This window comes from Athene noctua, chromosome 20, assembly GCF_965140245.1.
Source record: "Athene noctua chromosome 20, bAthNoc1.hap1.1, whole genome shotgun sequence".
In the NCBI taxonomy this organism is placed as follows: Eukaryota; Metazoa; Chordata; class Aves; order Strigiformes; family Strigidae; genus Athene; species Athene noctua.
Window position 1 is genome coordinate 1,276,263 of NC_134056.1, and position 20,014 is coordinate 1,296,276.

At 51.5% G+C, this 20,014-nt stretch overlaps 1 protein-coding gene across 3 annotated transcripts in view; it reads left to right on the top strand.

The window, feature by feature from the left end:
• NR6A1 (nuclear receptor subfamily 6 group A member 1) overlaps positions 1-19,784 on the top strand; it is a 95,981-nt gene extending 76,197 nt beyond the window's left edge. For 2 of the 3 annotated variants that reach the window (XM_074923905.1, XM_074923908.1), the window contains 7 exons: positions 1,324-1,379; positions 3,336-3,493; positions 4,344-4,571; positions 5,230-5,484; positions 10,037-10,158; positions 12,403-12,555; positions 13,488-19,784. In XM_074923905.1, coding sequence (XP_074780006.1) covers positions 1,324-1,379; positions 3,336-3,493; positions 4,344-4,571; positions 5,230-5,484; positions 10,037-10,158; positions 12,403-12,555; positions 13,488-13,576 — 1,061 coding nt within the window. In that variant the 3' untranslated portion in view covers positions 13,577-19,784. The remainder of the gene's footprint in view (positions 1-1,323; positions 1,380-3,335; positions 3,494-4,343; positions 4,572-5,229; positions 5,485-10,036; positions 10,159-12,402; positions 12,556-13,487) is intronic. The other variant, XM_074923907.1, reaches the window with a different exon arrangement.
• Positions 19,785-20,014: the final 230 nt, after the last annotated feature.

Sequence of the window (20,014 nt, forward strand, 5' to 3'; positions counted from 1 at the left end):
CGGGTGCTGCTGGAGGGAGCCGTCGCTGTGCTGCTGCTCACGGGCTGGCGCAGCCGTGAATCCCCAGGACGCTTTTGCATAGTGATTTGCGCGGCCTGCCCCTGTGGCTGCGATTCAGGAACGTGCCGTTTAGGTCCAAGCGCGGGGCGTGCGTAGCTCAGCCTCAGCTGAACCCGGGTGTGTAACCCTGGAGTTGCGAGTGTGGCACCGAGACAGATTGAGGATGATTTGAGCTGAGGAGATCTAAAATCAAACAGCAGCGTAGCTTTTTTCTGGTACAGGATTTTTTCCTTCAATTTTGTGTCATTTTCTGCTCCGGGCGGGCCTCCTGCAGCCCCGTGTGCCAAGCAGGGTGAGGCCGGCCGGCAGCAGCAAGGTCACCGTGCAGCTGGGGAGAGCCTCCTGCCAAGTCTGGCCAGGTCGCGGTGGGAAAGAGATTGGGATCTGATAAACAGGGGGACCCGGCCCGGGAGAGGCGGCGCACGAGCACCAGGGCTGGCCCTCGAATGCTGGCGGCTCCTGCAGATCTGCTCTGCCATACAGAGAAAAGCAGAGGGAAGAGGAAGGTAGGGAGGCAGCTCAAGGATAATTCTCTTAATTGGACTTCACTGAAACTCCCTGGAAATTGTTTAAAGAGCCTTAAAAATGCAGCGGCTGTGTTGAGAAACTGGGCTGCCCTGGAACGCAGCCGTGCAGCTCAGTCTAGTGACTCGGATTTTGAACAAGGGCTTTGCATGCCGCTGGCTGGGTAAAACATCTCCCCTCCATTTTCCGTGGCAGCTGTGGGTGTGACCCTCTGAAGTGGCCGCGGTGTGAGCAGTTCCCAGCGCAGCGCTTTGTCTCTGGGCTGTCGGCAGCACTGGTTGGGGTCTCTGCAGGTGGGGTCTGGCTCGTTCACAGGGCTGCGTGTTAGAAACGCCAGAGTTTCCATTGCATTTTCCATTTTCGTGGGTATTCGTTGCTTTATTTCTGGAGGTGAAGTACGTTTGCTTTCTGTGTGCTGTCTCAAATCATCCTGGAATTCATTGTGATAAAGGATTGCTATTCCTTCATTACTTGTCACTCAAGGATCACATGAAGAAACTGAACTCCCTGAGTAATGCTTGTAGCCCCATCGATGTGTTTGTGCCCTCTGGGGTGTCTGTGCCCCACGCTGTGTGCTGCACTGGAAAGCACTGGGGGTTTCTGTGTAAACTGCTTTGATGAACAAAATCAATCTGTTAAGATACACAGTTCTGTTTCGAAACACTAAATGCTTTCTTATGTATTTCGGGAATACCAAACAGCAGCGTTCCTCACCAAGGTTTGGTTGTTTTCTTTCAGCAATCAGAGAGGATGGCATGCCAGGAGGCAGAAACAAAAGCATCGGACCTGTCCAGGTGAGCGCGTCCGGCTGTTTCTCCGGGTTCCCTTCGGCTTTTGCCCTCCCCCTCGGCACGCAGCTCCGCTGGCCGTGGTGGGCTCGTGGGCCAGCGTTGGGCTGTGCCTTTCCCGGCCCTGCCCGTGCCCCTGCGGGCGTAGCAGGGTTTGACTCCCCCCCAGCATTAGGAACACATCCGATGAGCAGCAGATTTGTAAACACAGCTCGGTGCTGGCTTGTCCCCGGGGGGGGACACGGCGCAGTCCCGGGGTGCCTGAGTGAATGCCCGGGCAGCCTCTGCCCGTCACAGCCCTCTGTCCTTTGTGAGCCACACAAGGACATCGGTCCCTCCGCGGCTCCCAGTAAATCTCGCGGGCTGCCTGCTGCAATTCCTTCAGTTGTTGCAGGCGGGGCACCCAGTAAATGTCTCGCTGATTGATGGCGCAGCTTGTCTGGAGATGACTTGTAAAGCACGAGGTAATTCAGCACAACAGCTTGTACTGCACGCGTGAGAAATGATGGCCATTTCCAGCTTGCTTCTAGAAAAGAGGTCTTTTAAAAGTTTACTGTTTATTTTAATAAAATAGAAATAACACTGAAAGCATTTTCTGTGAGTCTGTGTGCCTGTGGAAAGGCTGCTCCCCCCAGTCCAAACCCAAGGCACGAGAAGCCAAGCACCAGATGCTCTGCCTGCTCCGTCAGGTCCTCCATGAACTGAGGAGAAAGCAGGAATCGGGCAGCGTGGCCGTGCCGGTGGTCAGCATCAGAGCCTGGCCCAGAGAGCAAAGCCATCGCTTAGTAACGACAGAACCTTTTCTGCTGACTTCACCTTTACAACAGCATTAGTTACTGATTCTTAAAACCCGTGTGGGTCTATCAACGAACAAACATTCCGTTTTTGGCCAGGTAACAATTGTGACTGTCTGAGCGATGTAATAAAACAGCAGCTCTGCTCGCCAGGGTGGGCCCCTGCTCGCCCGAGGCGTGCGTGATCGGTCAGCGCCGGACCAGAGGTTGTGCCATCAACTCTGTTTCCTGGGGTGAAATAAATTTACCTGTTGTGTTACCTCCTGTTCTGCTATGGCACTCCTCAGATTCTGTACCTGGGCAAGCCAATGAGTTTTTCTGATGCTTTTGTAAGACTGGACTAAACTGTCTAAGCAATGTTTGGCTCTTGAAAATGATGTTCAGAGTTCACTGCCCTTCCTTGCAGTACGCTGACTCAAAGTCTTTCCATATTCTGTGACGGCCTTGCTAATGGTCATGCACAGAATTTTAAAAAAAGCCCCAAAAATTCCATGTTGCATTTTCCCCACTACTGATGCAACATTTCTCCAGGAGCATGCTCAGCGCTCTCTTGAAAGTTTATACTTCACTGAACTCAATTTTCTTTTTTTTAGCCCGTATTAACTTCATATATATTACTCTAATACTTGTTTTAAGTATTAGGTGCTTGAGAGTGCCGTCTGGTTCTTACCTGGGGAAAAATAATGAACAGTGATTCACTGTAAATGTTTTACTGACTTATTTTATCTGTGTCACCTTGCCTCTCTCAGTTGCTTTATCAAACGGGAGCCTACCCCACCTTCCCGTTGGCTTTACCCCGCCGAGCACTGAGCGATGTTCCTGATGAACCGGCCTCAGTTACTCCTGGGTTTTTCTCTGTGTGACAGTAGCTGATTTACGGCTCGTTGCTGCGTGTATTTGACATCTTTTCATGTGTCCATTCCTGTCTACTGTGTTATTGTCACTTGAATTGCGCTGGGGCCACCACAATTAGCTGTAAATAGAATTTTTCCTGCATGCTGTTAAAGGTAAAGGGCAGATGCGGTATCTGTGGGAGCGGCGAAGCGTTCCACTGCTGCGGGGAGGTGTCAGCTCTGTTGGATGTGACCGTATGGTCAGAGTGTTTGCAGAGGCTCTGCCTTGTTTCTCTTCTCAGCTGAAGTAACCGTAACCATCCTGGTTTTGACAGATATCAGAGGAAGAGATTGAGAGAATTATGTCTGGGCAAGAATTTGAGGGAGAGGCAAACATGTCATGGAGCAACAACGGAGACAGTGACCATAGTTCCCCTGGAAATGGAGTTTCTGAGAGCAACCAGCCTTCACCTGTTTCTACTCCGTCTTCAAGGTGGGAATGACCCCTGGAAGAATTTCGTATTACAGCGATCCTGGCTGTCCTTCCCTGCGTGATACGTTGGGCCAGTGTAGGAGAAATAAAGTGCATTTTTGTGTAGACTGAGCATACTGCAGATTCTTACATCTCTAATTGTGTTTTAAGACAGCCAGCCACTGGGTTGAAAAGAATTGAACTGGGAGGTGAAATGTTCATAAGCAGATGAAAAAGAAGGCAATGTTGAGTTAAAATGATATTTAAAATAGGTCTCTTAATCTGTAGTGACAGTTTTTTCTGCAGATCATGGAAACTTGATTACCTTTCACTGCTCATTCTGCATAAGCTCTTTTTCTGCACTCTGCTCAGATTTTGAAAATAAATGACTCCACTTAGGTTACTAACTGATGAAGTGATGCCAGTTACTGTTAGTGCTCACCTCACGGTACAGCCTTTGATTGTAAACACGGTGAGAATCTCAGACTTGCATTCCCTCTGCTTCCAGCTGCAGCTGAAGCCAGGCGATACTGGTGCTCACTGGCTGTGTAAATACTTAATTTACAATCCTAAATTCTGGCCCTTCAGGGAAGCTGGGGTGGAAATGCTTTGTACAGTTGGGTTGCTGTTTTACTCTCCCACTGGCTGCTCAGCAGCACTTCCCAGATCCCCGTTACTAGGGCTGAGCCTGGCTCGGTGTGAGGCAAGAGTGAGGCGTCTGGTCTGCACACTCCCTGTTATTTCTCGTGAAGGGTTTAAATAGAAAGGCATTTTCCATTCTGTTTTATTTCCCTATTTTTATTAACATTTCTGATGGAGCTGGAATCGGGTGGAGTTTTGGGGGTATATTAAAAAGCTTTTCCTTTTCCAGTAGGTCTGTGGAGCTGAATGGGTTCGCTGCACTCAGGGATCAGTACATCGGGACGCCGGTGTCCACGCACTATCAGTACCTCCCGCACCTTTTTAGCTACTCTGCCCACTCGGCGCTGCTGCCCCCCCAGCCGCGCAGCCTGGACCCCCAGTCGCACAGTCTCATCAATCAGTTGGTGTCAGCGGAGGACCTGGAGCCGCTCGGCACGCCCATGCTCATCGAGGACGGGTGAGCGTGCGCGGGGCAAGGGGCTGCCTGCTCCTGCCTGCCCTCCCGGCCCGGCTGTCCCTGCCTGCACCCGCGGCTGCAGCTCGCGGCGCTGACGGCCAGGGGGGCGGCTGGGTGTGTGCGTTGACGGTCTGATGGGCGCAGGGAGCGCGGCCCCTGGGGCAAGATGCAGCCATAGTGCGAGCAGCAAACCTGCCCCTGTCCCGTGGGCAGCCCGTGGCCTTGCCTGGGGCTGAAGCTGGCGCACACGGACCTTGCGTGGGGCTCCGGGCTGCGCGGGAGCGATGGGCGTCAGCCCCGAGACTGCATTCACTGTACAAAAGGCCCCGTAATAGCATGGTAGATGGAAAAATATGCATGGGTGGAAAAATGCTGGGTAGTCCATCTGTCGGTGAGAGCTGCCCCCAGCCGAGCAGCTGGGTGCTGGATGGGTGGGTGACCCCAGGGGTTGGGGGGGCTCCCCTCGCAGCCCCTGGCTGGGCAGGCTGGGTGCTGGCCGTTGTGGCTCCTGCTGCCAGGTGACCCTCCGGGCACTGGCATGTTGGGCACTTGAAGACAAATTCCTGTGGTATTTGCCTTGCTCTTCAACTGCCTCGTCAGATGACGTCATTCAATGTTGTTAATTGTTTTTATGCCTTCGTATTAACTGTGCCTGCAGGTATAAAGTGACTCAGGCAGAGCTGTTTGCGTTGCTGTGTCGTCTGGCGGATGAATTGCTTTTCAGGCAGATTGCTTGGATCAAGAAGCTGCCATTCTTCTGCGAACTCTCCATCAAGGACTATACCTGCCTGCTCAGCTCTACGTGGCAGGAGCTGATCCTGCTCTCCTCGCTGACTGTTTACAGCAAGCAGATCTTTGGTGACCTTGCGGATGTCACCTCCAAGTACTCCCCCTCTGACGACGAGCTGCACAGGTGAGACGTTGGGCTGAGCCCGAGGGTGAGGGAGTGAGATCTGGAAATGGAGGAGCTGTCGGCAGGACGGTGTTCGGGTGCGTGTTTCTGGCCCTGTGACCAACTAACCACCTCTTCTGGGATGGGTCACCCCACCTGCTGCTGTTTTCCTTTTCTAATTTTCAAGGAATGGTTGTTCCAGGCTTAGAAGGTATGCCATGGTTAGTCAGCGTTGAATCAAGACTTCCATCTGCAGGGGAAGGTGCATGGTGCTGTTTGAATTTCCCCTGGCAATGCTGTCGTCCTCCCGCACAGCCCTACAAACTGCCTTTTTTATGAGAGCAGAACTAACCAACACTTTAGGTAACCCTGAGATACAGGGTGGAAGGTCTTATTTAGAAACCCTTTGGGCCAGGGGAAGGGTTGTTCACAAAGCTGGTTGTCTGTATTATCAAAGTGCTCATTATTAATTGCTACTTGATTGTTTTGATTACATAAATTTAAAGATGTTGCAACTTAGCTCTTGTGTTTTCCATAGTACGTGCTATCTGATGCTCTGAGGAACCTGCCTTTCATTTATCATTTTGGTCAGGGTGTTGTTTTTTTTGGTTTGGGTGTTTTGTTTGTAGTCTCGGTGCCAGGCAGATCCTCCTTTTGGTAGCAGACTCACAGTGTTACGGCAGAATAGGTAGGATTTACGGAAGCTGCTGCCCACCCTCCCTTTAACATCTGCCCCCTTTGCGCTCTGCCCTTGCTCGGCTCGGTGATTTTCAAGAGTCGCCAGGGGATCTAAGTGTCTGATGAGCAGAGATTTAAAATACTGCTGTGGTCCTCGGCCATCGCAGAATCTAACGGTTCTTTGAGGTTCCTTTGTGCGTCTGTTTTGACAAGCAGAGGGGCTGGCTGAGACCGTGGAGGAGCCGAGAGCGGGACCCAGGTGTCTCATTTCCTGGGCAGGTTCCTCCGCGGCGCCGTGCTGCCCGGCCATTCATCGTGCATCTGGTGCGGCTCCTGCCAGGCACGGTAAGAGTCATAGAAAACCACAATAACACTTGTTCCTGCATTCAGCCGTCCTTTTGTTCCTGCTGTCCTGGTCAGAGCCTCAGAAGAGAAGTGTTTGTTTCATTTTGGGTTTGCGATAAATACGAGCGAAAGGTAAGAAAACAAGACAAAGGAGGAATCCTCGCCCTTCAGAAAACAGCAATTCAGAGCTGGTCGCCTTCAGAGAAGATCTGTGCACATGGATGAAAATAGGTGTTTCTGGGAGCGGGATGTTTCTGCAGTCTCTTCTGATTTAGCTCTTCAAGTATTAATTGTCACTAGGAACATGGGAAAACACACACCAAAGCAGCCATTTAGTGGGAAGTGGAAGAGGCGTCTCAAGCTGCCTGGCTCCCTCCTGGTTGTCTTTGTGGTAGTTCAGCCGTAGCTTGGCTGTCTGCGGGCGGCCGCGGGACAGGCCGGGGGTGTCAGCCCCCCTGCCCGATGCACCCGTGGCCCTTGGGACCTGAGAGGGGCTCTTAGGGAGGGGCGCCCGACCTGTGGGCTCTCTCAGAGAGCCCCCGTTCCCTCTGGCGTTGGCCAGCAGTGATACAGACTGACGTTCCTTAGGTCTCGCAGCTGGCTGAAGAAATCTCAGCGAGCTGCGATAGTCTGGCGCTCTGGGATAACTCCTGTTCTTATTTAGGGAATCGATGGGAGCAGTGCTGATGCTTAGGCAGGTGAGAAGTGAAGGCATAGGATGAGCTCCCCAGCCCTTGTGTTTTAATCGCTTCTAACAACCAGCTAAATGTTCTGTTTGTCTGCTAGATCAAATGTTTTCTTATTGTGCTGTTTTCCTGGAGATGAATCTGAAATGAATAGATTCCTGACCTCCCCCAGCACTCCTGATAGCGCTTCCCTTCCCCCTCTTCCCCAGCTGATCCCGATAACTCCCAGCCAGAAACTTGCCTGGTGTAAACTGCGAGGAAAAGTGTGTGGAGGAGTCAGTCCTCGAGAAGAAATAGGGCTGTGAAAAACAGAACGGCTTTGTTTGAAAGGGGGAGGAAAGTATGCACAGAAAAGTAAGACAGTTCAACTGCAGGAATGAGAGAAGAGCTCTCCTGGATTTATGAAGTGATGAGTGGCTGGTAAAAATGTGCATGCTCTAAAAACAATTAAACCCAACAGACAACTGAGTGGTCTTTGTGCTCATTAACTTCTTGAGCTTTACAATCTTGCACCTGCACGATTTTTTATGTCAACTTGAGAGCAAGAAAACTTGTACAACTTTAGATTAGCCGACAAGGCTTTCATCACTTACAATATTACTTTCTTGAAGAAGTGACCTGCAGTTCAGATAGCTTGTTTTCACTTCTCTGAGGTCAAAATCCACCATGCATTTTACAAATAACTTTGAAGTAAACAAACACACATGCCAAAATAAGGTATTATTCAGTGAAAAAGGTTCTATTTCTGTTCTATTCAAAGATGGCTTTCTGGCTGTGCTCTTATTCTTTGTGCTGTACAATGCCAGAGCGCAGATGAAGCTTCCCTAAACACTTCTGTCCCACTTCTGAGCATTTTTGCAGTATGTGGTTTATTTGAAACGGGGGGTGTTGCAGTGAGAAGTGTTCCCGAGAGGCCGCTGGCACACGTGGGAAGGTCCGGAGCGTGCGGGCACCGGCAGCCTCCGTGCCCTCCAGCTCCGCTCCTGCCGTGGCGCTCGGCGCTCCCTTCGGCAGGGCGACCTCGCTCTGCACCCGCAAAACCTCCATCAGGCAATGGCCCCGGAGAGTTTGGGGAGATGGACACGCTGTGCGTCCCCGTCCCTTGGCGCGCGTGTGGCTCCTTCTTGGCCAGCGGCACCGTCGGAAACGAGCGCGGCTCTGCCTGGTGAGCTGGTGCGGGCGGAGGATCCCGATCCCAGCGGAGGATCCCAGCGGAGGATCCCGGACGGCCCGCGCTGCCAGCGGTGCTGTTCTGGACCCTGATAGGCATTTATTAAGTGCAGTGCGTCCCGCGCGTCCTGTTTGAGGGGAAAGTTGAGGAGGGGATGGTGTGGGTTCCTTAGAGCGCACGGTTCAACCTCGGGCCATAGCCGGCAGCTTCACGCCCCTTAACATCGGTTATTTGTAGTTTCATGCATATTTGTATTTGTGAGAGGGATCCCAGCTTTCCTGCAGTATGTCTCACTCCAGGAGCTCTCAGCCGAGGAGAATTAGCAAACCACAGTGAATGAGCAGTAAATACAGCTGTGTGGAAGTGCAGGCTCCCTGTGAGTCACTCCCGGGAATTTTCGGGAGGTGAAGCTTCCTCACCTGTCTGCCCGATAAATGAACCATGTGCCTCTGTTGTGCGTGGGTCAGGCTTTAAAACAAGGCTGTTTCCAGCGACGCTCTACAGATAGGAGAAGCTGTAGGCACTTCTGCTGTTGGGAACAGCCTTTGTTCCGGGAGGCGGTGTCTGTGCAGCGGGGTCTGGGGTTCCTGCAGTCCCAGGGCAGCCCTGCTCGGGTGCTGGTGCTCAGCTGGTCCCCTGTGAGGTGCTGTGCGGAGCCAAGGCCTGGGCATTGCCCTGATTCTGTAGGCAAAGGTTAAAACCAACGGCTCAGCTTTGTAGGACGGAGGGGTCTGTTTAAAGCCAACAGCGTGGCTGTGGGGTTGGGTGTGTTTGCTGCAGAGAAGCAGCGTTCCTCTGTACCGCGCTGTAAAGCAGCACCACTCCCAGCTCTCGGGGGGATGCGGGGTGCTGTGCGGCTGCACAGCTCCTGGGGACACCCCCGGGCCCCGGGGATGTGCTGGTGTTTCTGCTGGTGGCCAGTGCAGGTGCCCTTGGGCTGCTCCAGGTGGTGGGAAGCACAAATTGAAGAGAGGAGGGAGGTGGGGAGGGGCAAGAACATGTGAAACACTGCTGCGGGTGGCCTGTCTCCTGAGGATTCCTATTCCAAGGATTGCTAGAGGTGCTTTTATCCTGCAGAAATATCCCTCAGGACTAAGGCTCAGTGCTGCGTAACACGGCTGTGAGCCGCTTTCTGTCGTGCATGGGCACAGTGCAACACCAGGCAGAGCAGAAATACCTACAGACCCCTGCATCTGGCAGGACAACGGGTGTTTTTCAGGATATTTTCATGTCCTACAAGATCCCGCATTTCTGTGAAATCTCATCTCGTTCCCCAAACTGCTTAGTTAAACCTCCCGTTAGCCCAGCGCAGTGCAAAGGCACAATCCTTCTGGAAATCTGGGGAAATACAAGCGCAGAGAGGCAAAGCAGCGTGCCTGCAAGCACACCAGGAATTTTTTTGCATGTTCCTGGCTCCATCAAACCTGTCAGGGCAGGCTGGTGATGAACTGAATCACCAAAAGGTGTTTTTTTGCTAAAATATCTGTAGCAGTTAAGTTTGTAACTGAGTCATTTTCCTTCTTACTTCTAGTTTAATTTAATGGTGCCAGCAGACTTGAAGCGGTTTTGATGACAATTTTTTTTAAATTCTCTTGCAAGATGTTAAAATCTCTGAAGTTATTTTAATAAGCTTCTTGCCTTTATTATGTGGACTGTGCCCTGTGTACACTGATGTGTGATCTCTATCCTCCAGATTCAGTGAAGAGGGGATGGAGGTGATGGAGCGATTGATCTACCTCTTTCGCAAATTTAACCAGTTGAAGGTCAGCAACGAGGAGTACGCGTGTATGAAAGCCATTAACTTTCTAAATCAAGGTGAGTCGATGAAGAGAAGGTATCGGCCCCGCTGGAGAATTTCTCAGGAACGGTCTGAGCAGTCTTTGCTTCTCTGATGAGAAATGGGAGGTGGGGGTCCGAGACCCACAAAGAGCCTCGAGCTCTGAAACCATTCTGTATGCATTTGCCACCGTGCAGAGTGAAATCCTGCAAGCGAAGGAATTCATTTGCTTAGACTCTTTTTATTACCTTTAAATATAGGCACCAACGACAGTAAGTGTGTCATTTTACATATGTACCAAGGGTACCAATGCCAGAACACGAACAGAGCAGAGAGGCTGGTGAAAACTTTCTGGGAAAGGTTTGGGTGGATGATGACTTACCAGCTGCTAACAGACTTCATCAGACAAGGATGTGTCATCTGAAAAATCTGGTGGGAGGTGTCCCTGCCCATACACGGGGGTTGGAACTAGATGGTCTTTAAGGTCAGTTCCAACCCAAACCATTCTGCGATTAACTAAACGATACTTTAAAACCAGTTGATCTGCATGACTTTTTTTTTCTGAAGTAAATGTTGACTATTTGCATAACAACCTGTCAAGGGTTCTTAACTAGAAAATGTATTGTTCATTTTTCTGCTTTAAAGAATGGATTTGCAAAACGAGTCCTCCCTTTTTTTTAGAGCTTTTCTGAGTCTTTAAAATATTTACCTTCAGGATAGACGCTTAGGTCACCTAGCTGACTTCCTACTTTTAGATTGCCAGCTCTTCAAAGCGAAAAGTAATCGTGAATGAAGCATTTATGTGCAGGCAGTGAATTCTGCTGGAGAAAGGACTGCATCCTCCTGTGGATGAACCAGTGTGTTCAACCTGGTAGTCCAGGCTGCTGCAAGACCCTGGACATTTCAAAATCCATTGCAGAGTGATTCTTCAACATGTCGGAAGATCCTGGTCATTTCCTAACAGCTGTAGTGGGCTGAAATAGTTTGGAATAGAGGGGATTTGTTCCTCAGTAGTGTTTGTCCCCGTCTCCACCCCTGTACGTTGTTTTGATCCTCTGCTGTGGATCCCCCTTCCCAGCCATTTGTTGTGGCCCCGCATCTGTGGGGCCTCGCAGGACATTTCCTCATGTAAATGAAGAAAACTGTTGAGAGGCAAACGCTTAATGGATGGTGTTCAGCTGTGATTTTGGAAATAAATGTCCCCAAAGCCTTTTGTACGGTGAAAGATAGTTGCAGTCTGTGGAGATGTGCTGCAGGGTCTCTCCTCCCCCACTCGTTTCCAGCAGGAGATAGTGCTGACGCTTCAGTCTGTGCCGGGCTGAGGTTCCGGTTTGCTTCCCTGGGCAGTTTCCTGACGCTGGATAATGCACTTCTCGAGCTGTCTCCATTGTTTTCCAAAATGTATTTTCATTAACTTCCTGTCTTCTTTTATTTTTAGTTGAAGTTTGCAATTTTTTATGTGAAATACCTGAGAATTATTTTTAAAAGTCAGCTTTTGGGCAGTAGATAAATGCCTCTTCCGTCAGATGGTCTTACAATACCGAGCCTGCACCGAGGGTCCGGAGGTTCCTGGCTCCAGCGCGCTGGATCCGTCCCAGGACCCCCGGCAGCGTGCCGGTGCCGTTGATCACGCCCGACGGTGGCAATGGGACTTCCTGCCAGTTTGATAGCTGGGAAACGTCCATTTTTCCTTTCTGTGTGTTGCCTGACATCGGCAAAGCTAAATTTAAAAATAAGAAGTTGACAAGTTTATAAAGCTCATATGACATAATTCGTAAGCAGATGGGGAGAAATATGATGATACCTTGAATTATAGAGTTGAGCGCCTTCCTCAGCCGAGATGATATAGCTAAAATCAACATGTTTCTGTCTGAGGAAGTATTACGCTGAATCCGCTGTGAGGACTAAACCTTGACATACAGCTACTTTACACCAGGCAGGCGGGGATTTAAGGTTGCTGGAGCTGTTATCTCCAAGAGCATCCATTGAGCTCTGCAGATGAGCAGCTTAGGCCATCAGCTGTTCTCATCCCCATCTTCCGTGGAAGGAAATCCTGTACCCAGACACGTGTGGAAAGGCCCATCCGGGCGCACCCGGAGGGGAGACGGGCGTTTTAGTATTTGCCCAACTGGGCACTTGAACCCAGTCTCCGAAGCAGGGACCCAGCTTAGAGCTTGAGCAGTCGGTTTGTCTTTCCAGCAGAAATGGCAATAAGTGCGAGGCTGCTGCTCCTTAGGATGTTTTTGTCACGTTTTCATTACCCTCCTCACGTTCGCTTTCAGACATCAGGGGTCTGACTAACGCGTCCCAGCTGGAGCAGCTGAACAAGCGGTATTGGTACGTCTGCCAGGACTTCACGGAGTACAAATACCCCCACCAGCCAAACCGTTTTCCGGATTTAATGATGTGTTTGCCAGAGATACGATACATTGCAGGTAACTTTCTGAGCTCATCTCCCACTGGGATCGTATGCAAGTTACAAAATCTGCCTTCAAAAGAAAATTAATTTGTAACAGTGAAATTCTCGCTAGCTCCGGTGGAGGGTGTTTGTGTGGGGCCTTCTCCAACCGAAGCCAGGTCTCTGCAGGTCGTCCCTGTGACGCTGGCGGCCGCGGCGTCACCTCCTGCTCCCAGGGAGATGTACGTTGCTCTGACCTGCCACACTTTAAGTCCTTTGGTCAGGTTCTCATTTTTTTTTCTTCCTTTCACTCCCAACCTGGAGGCATTTTGTCTCGGAAGGGTGTAATCCTGGCTTGAGGAGGTCTCTCATAAGAAGCAGAGAGATCCCTGCACTGCCGCCTGCGTAAGGAGCAGATGATAAGCCGTTCTGCAGGGTAGCCCCCAGGTCTCAGCTCGCCTGGACCTCTGAAATCCGCAGGTGAATTTTCAGATGCAGTCGTGTCACTAATTAGATCCACAAGGTCCGGTGTTACTAAAACATGGTTTGTTCCTGGATGTTATGGCAAAGGGAGATACTTGCCTCCCTGTGTCAAGGCTCCGTATGCTTCATCCTGCTCCATTGTAATGAACTAGATAATAATCACAGAGCAGCTCTTGTAATTTACTCATTGAGATCAACAAGGGAGTTTGGGGAGAGACAGGATTTAGTCTTTCCCAGTTTCTATAAATACTGCTTCATTGTGGAGAAATCATTTTGATCTGACTTTGCCCATTTATTTTGCTTTCGATTCAGTAAATAATAAATCCTGTTATGTCCAAACGAATATCAAATATCTAATGTAGCAGTAGGATGATTAACTGTTTCTCCGAGAGGTTCAAGGTAAAACCAGCTCCAGTGTTGCTGGCTTAGGTGTCTCTGAAATCTGATTCAGGAGTGGCTGCTAATTCTGTTTTTTCTTCTTACCAGGAAAAATGGTGAACGTCCCCCTGGAGCAGCTGCCTCTCCTTTTTAAGGCCGTTCTACATTCCTGCAAGACGAGCGTGAGCAAAGAGTGAGCCCAGCTGGCCCCGGCCGGTGCCTTACGCTGTGCCTCAGGCAGGGAGCTGGCTCACCCCGGGAGAGGGGCAAACGCCATCCAGGCAGGAGGCGGGGCGGTGGGCGTCCCTGCCGTTGTAGCAAGAATCTTGTTTTGTTTGTGTTTGTTTTTTTACTCTTTTTCCTATATATTTATTTCACGACAGAGTTGAATGTATGATCTTCAACACGATGCACATGGTTCTGTATGAATGCAGCAGATGCATTCTCCAGCGGTTTACAGAATGTGAAGATGTTTAATGTTACAGTGTTTGTTAGGGTTAGTTCTTTTGTATTTGGGGGCTGGGGACCGAGATGACTAAGACTACCTCAAGGAGAAGATGCTGTTCACGCACTGCTCTTTCCGTGATTTCTATCCAGAAGCGTTTGTTGTAGAGAGCGAACGGCCTCGCCGCATCGACAGAGCTGTTAGTGTCCCAGACGGACGATTTTGGAGAACGGGTGTTAGAGAAGTGCCAAGCTTTTTTTTCTTTAGATATAATAATAGTTTTAAAAAGGCAGGGAGTGGAGAAGAAGGAAAAGTCTGTCCAGCCCACTGGTTTCTTTTCCCCTGGCAGTTTTTCAGATGCAGGTGGGAGCTCCCGCGGTTTCCCCGACTCCCACCGCAGCGGGACCGCAGGGCTCCCGCGCTGCCCGGCCCCCCCCGGGGGCTGCAGGAGCAGCTCTGCCCCCAGCCCCAGCCCGGCCTCTCACCGGCGCTGCAGCACCTTTCCACCCGACTGGAATTGCGTGGCTGCAGTTCGGAGCAGGCTCCTGGCATTACACAAAGGTACTCTTGTTGCTAGAGAACTGCAGGTAATTTCTCATCACTTCTTTAACGTCCATTTTAGGTTCACAAAAGCAGGAAAAACCTCACTTGGAGAAGAGGCAGGATTGCCCCTTTTAGTGCGTTCCTCCACGGCGGTATCTGGCTGCTGGGGAGGGTTCTGCATTGCGGCAATCCCAGGCAGCCCGTTTCTGGGAAGAGTTAACGTTCCCTGTGGTTAAGTGTGACCTGTGTGGCGGGGTACAGGACTTTGGTGTCCTCCAGCATGGCTTTCGCTGCTGGCCCCGGGGAATGTGTGATCTATAGTCATAATCTGCCAGGACCGTTCTGCTGCTTGTGGGATCCCTTCTGACCAGGGAAGAGGGTGTTGATGCAGTTCTTGGTAAACTGTTCTGTCCTAGGTCTTGCAAGGCTTGGGTTTCCCATCTCGCAACCTCCACACCACTCCACGGCGTGGAGAACTGGTTTAATGACAGCTGGTTAGCGCTCTGAGTAATTGCTAAGGGCTGGTGTTTGTCTAAACTTGGGTATTCTCGTGCGTAACCTCATGGCTTCCTGCTGGTGGTGGTGGTGGGGAGGTTGGATGAGATGCTCTTGTTCTCTTCTTCATCAAGGATTAACGTTCCAAGACTCAGTCACTCTCCTAGGCAGCCGCCTCGTCCTGGCTGGATTTCTTTCCCTCTGTCCTTAGATACGAATTTGATGTTTATGTAGCAAGAGGGTTCATCAGCAAGCGTTTGAATGCTGGTTTAAAAATATTTTGGGAAACAACTTCTGTTCCTTTGGGCTAGGAGGGACCAGGTGCTACCTTTGTCCTGTGCTGGAGAGGGCTGCGGCGCACAGCGAGCACTGCTCAGGGGACTCAAGCTGCTGTGAGATGAATGTGACAGTGAACGGGAGAAAAACCTCATTCACCAAAGTCTTTCCTTCCCTTTGCCCAGCGGGCGCTCCCTGGGTTGCAGCCCCGGCGGCGCGTGCCCCCCCCCGGCTCGGCACACCCCACGCTCGGGTGGCGCCCGGGCCGTGTCCCGCTGCATCGCCGCCTCTGCCGGCCCGCTCGGGCACCCGCCAGCCTCACGGGTTCCCTTTCCTAGTCCACTAGCTGCTCGTTTTTCATTATTTAAATAGGATGTTACGGGTAACAGCTGCTGGGCCCAGCAGCAGTTCAGCTTGATAGAGCTTCACAATCCAAAGGTGGTTCCGTAAATCTCGTTTACTTTCTGACTGTAAAATGAGACAAGCGCGTATTTTCTCAGGAAAGCCTTCTGCATACAGCCTATACCTCAAGTGTAAATGGGAAGATTTTAGTGTATCTGTTTGTAAGTTAGAAAGTATTTCTCAGCTTTTAAGTTTAATTTCCAAATAGCTTGATATGATCTTTTTATTACGGGTTATCTTCTGGCTTGCTGTTTTATAACACTCAAGGAATTGTTAAAATTGCATAGGAGTAATTTTATTCTACAGTTACTGAATTATTATAATCTGTTGATGAATAAGAGTTTGTTTTAATTAGTGTACATAAAAGTGGTCATCTTGCTGCCAAATACCCAACCAAAATAATCTATTGGGGGTTCTGTGCTTATCCAAAACAGACTCCTAAGACTAATGCTGTACCAACAACAACAAAACAACCTAAATTCATTTATGCTGATGAATGGACAAGAATGTTCTACTTTCTGTTGTATAAAGCAAATTTTACAAAGGTTGATTGGCAGCAGTATCTGTTAGGGAATAACCCATTTGTTGTAGGGAGTAGAAAAGCCTTGCTAACTGACAAGTAAGGCAGAAGCCGATATACCGAACCAGTCTAGCTCACCGGACAGTCGTTCTTAATATCTTCTGCACCAAGTCCTCTAACGACTTGTATTTTTTAAACAGGGTAAAGTGAATGTGTTGCATTGCAAACTCAGGTATTATGAGAAGGTAGGAATGTAGCTAGAGACGTAGAGACGTTAGGTCAGTCACTAGATGTATTTGTGAATTTGGTTTGAAGGACGCCCTGGAAAGGTTGGAGTTTTTGTTCCATTCTTCACGTAACATTCGGTTTACAGGGACTCATATTTTATTTGTGCTTAATGCTAGTAGGGGGAAGTTCATTATCTTTGGTATCTATCTGCTCTTGCTTATCTGACCTTCTGTCATAGAGGAATCAATCAACAATAATAGTCTTTGGTAGAATTTTCTGCCATGACAAGTCAATTTTTATCCCCGATTTGAAAGATAAATTGGCTGGCTGACCCCCTCCTCTCCTTCATAGCATTTGTGCAGATGGAAAGCTGAAGAGTTACTTTTAATCCGAGCAGAGATTCGGGACATAAATTTGAAGTGCTCAGCTCACGTACGCTGTGGAGGGACTCTGCCGAGGTACCCCCGTTGCTCTTTTACAGCCCGAGGCTCTTCCCTCAGTTCTGAGAATGGAGCAGAAACTGCTGCTGGCGGCTGGTGGGGCCGAGTCCCAGCTCGGGGGCAAGACCCCAGCACCTCAGCAAAAGCTGCTGGAAAGCGCCTGGGTTTTCCTCCACTGCCTGCCCTTGGGCCAGGCTTGTGTCCCCTGGGCTGGGCCTTGGCCCCACCGGGCGTGTCAGCAGCGAGTCCTGGTCCTCGGCGTGCCCGGCCCCGGGCCCTGGGTGGCGGAGGGCGACCGGGGTGCTCGGAGACACCGGGTGCCTCGGAACTGGGGGGCTCCGGGCACGGCAGAGCTGCTGCGGCGGGGGGAACCCTCCGGCGGGTTTGCCTACGCGTTGGCTCTTCCTGAGCATTAGTAATGCCCGTGGCGTTTGTCGTCCTCGTCTCGTGCCTGCTAGCCCGCGGCCCTGGGTGCTTTGGGTCACCAGGGTGCAGCTCTGGATTCTTTCTGTCATTATTAAATCCCGAGCTTTTGCCGTCTTCCATCACGCAAAGACCAAAGGGGGAACACGGCGTTTTCGGGTTGATCCGTGCAAAGTAGCCCGTCACATCACCAGCTGCGGGGCAACCAGTGCCGGCGAGCTGCTGGCCCAGTGACACCCGTTGTCCCAGTGCTGTGGTGTCACCTGTGAGGGCGAGGGGGCTCGTGGCCGCTGCGGCCTGCGGCGGGGCTGCGCTCGCTCCCCGGGGGCGGCCGGTGGCCGGGCCCCTGCCCTTTAGTTGCCCGTGCAAAGGCTCGAGCCCGCGTCTGGCGCCGCTCGCTGCCCGCCCTCGCTTTCCAGGCCTCTGCGCAGAGCCGCAGCCACCTCGGGTTAAGGAGTTTAAGTCTTGTCCTTCAAACCAACCTTTTTTAAAAAAACTTGAATTTCTTTTCTCTTTACTACTTTTTTTAAAATGAGGAAAAAAAAAAATATTCTCCTGTGAATGTGCTATTTACCGTTCACTCTTTCTTCTTTCTTGGTTTTGATTTGAAGCTATGAAGCTTGGTGTCTGTGAAAATGTTGTTATTTCTCAGGATAATAAGCGGCAATCATCCCTGCCACATAAAAGGCAGGAGAAAGGGGGAAACTTGGGGAACTAGTTTAAGTATGAAGCTAATGTTTAAGTTGTAGATGATGTGTGAATCAAGGGTAATACATAGGGTGTCAGTGTCAAGCTGTGGCGTTTCTCTGGGTTCACGGTGTGTTGTTTGCAATACACAGAAGCTCAGGGATAAGTATTTAAAATGTGACCCAGAGAAACCCTAGTTTTGATGTTGCAACAGTTGCTTCTTTCATGACTTGTTTGGAGGACCCATCGGAAGCTGAACAAAGTCCCCGCGTGGAGATTTGGGCGGGGAAAACTTTTGGTTTGGCTTGTGGGCAGTTTGGCTGCCGAGGGCTGAGCTGGGGTCTGATGGGAAAAGCGTCCCGGCGGTGCTCGTGGAAAAGGGGAAAATGGGAATTTCTCAGCACGTCCCTGGCCGCCAGTTCCAGGGTCCTGTGCTCGGTTTGTTGCTTAGGAATTAGAGCGTCTTCATTCCCAGTCAGCACAGCTTCCCCATCGTGGGCTGGTAAGGTCATAACTCGGTCAGACTGCTCGAGAAAGGTACTGACTGTGGAACTAGTCCCGTTACAGCTGCTGGGAGCACCCAAAAGGCCCCGTCCAGGCCGGCGCTGCCGCGGGCAGAGCCAGCACCGAGCCCCAAGAGTCAGCAAAACTTTGCGGGGCCAAAACCCACCTTCCCCGCAGTCTCACCAGCCAGGAGCTGCAAATCTGAGTTTAAGCCAGCCCTGCAAAAAGCTGGGGAGGCCAATCCAGGCAATATCTTCCCTTTGAAAAAAAAATGTAAAAAGCTCCTGTGCAGCTGATCTCTAACAAGTCTATGAAAGAAGCAACATGGTTCAGTGGAAGAAATGCCCCCAAGGGCAAAAAGAAACAGAAATTGAAACCAGATGACGATCAACCTTAACAAAGCCTTTTGTGATTCATTGTTTTCTTTCAATTTATAAAATGTCTTGTAATAGTTGATAACATTATTGACTCAATTTCCATAACAAAACTACCTCGTGTGACATCCTGTTTATCATCTCAAAGGGATTGTGTGAAAAACAAAATACTGCCCGTGCCTGTTGCCAGCCAAGAGCAGGGCCGGTGGTGGCTGGAGTTCTGTGCCCTTCCCCTGGGTTGGGGGTGGTTCCGTTACTGCACCGGGTGATGGCTTTCTCCTCCCAGCCCACCCGGGCCCCCGGGAAGCGTTGGGCCATGGCGGTGACCACTGTGGCCACTGCCCCACCGAGCCACCGTGTCCTGCGGCCGCCTGTCCCTGCGCAGCCCGGCGGGACGGGGGCTCTTTGGTTTGGTTTTTGTTGGTGCCCATTGAGCCACGGGCCCGGTTCCAGCGCTGTCCCACGGCAGATGAGCTGCAGAAGCTGCAGCCCGGGACCTCGCAGAGCCCTCGCGCCAGCGTCCTGGCAGCTCGGAGGGGAGCGGCTCCGCGCGGCTGCCCGGCGCCAGCTTTGCGGGACGTTTCCAAGACGGGTCGGTCCCGCTCTCCGGGTCCTCCCGCTGATGTTCCAGGCGCTGGTCGCTCCCGGTAAAACGCTTCATTTTTCCCACGATCCCTTGTGTAAATCAGGGAAGCAGGATGTTGCCTCGGCATGACACACGGTGACCGTTGGCACGCTCAGAGCCGGGGCCGGGGCGGGAGGAGCGTGTCCGGCCCTCGCCCCGCAGCGCCCGAGGGGGAGCGGGCCCGGTGCGGCCTCCCGGGAGCTGCCTTTCCCTCCCTACGCTACGACCAAATGAATGTTTCTGCCGGCACGTCTCGGGTGCGCCGGGGCACGGCCGGTCCCCCTCGCGCGGCGGGGCCGGCGTGGGTCCGTGTCAGCCCGACCTGCCCTGCCCCGCGGCTCTGCTCTGTGACTTGACTACCTGTGGAAATGTGACCAATAAGTGTTGAACGCATGTTTAGCGAGTGTTAGCTGTTTGAACTAATAAATGTGAATTGTTCTGCACCGCTGGCGTCTGCGCTTTGCTTGCACCTTCCCCTTTCAGCAGCGGCTCTCCCTCGGGAGCTGGGGGGGGTCCTGCGCCTCGGGGCGGGGGGACAAGGCGACACCTGAAGGTTTTCTGAGCCCGGCCGTGCCATGGGCGCCCGCCCGGGCCCCGAGGAGGAGGCAGGAGGACGGGTTTTCTCCTGGTCGCTGCGCCCTTGCAGCCCGAGGTGCCCACCCTGTCCCCGGGG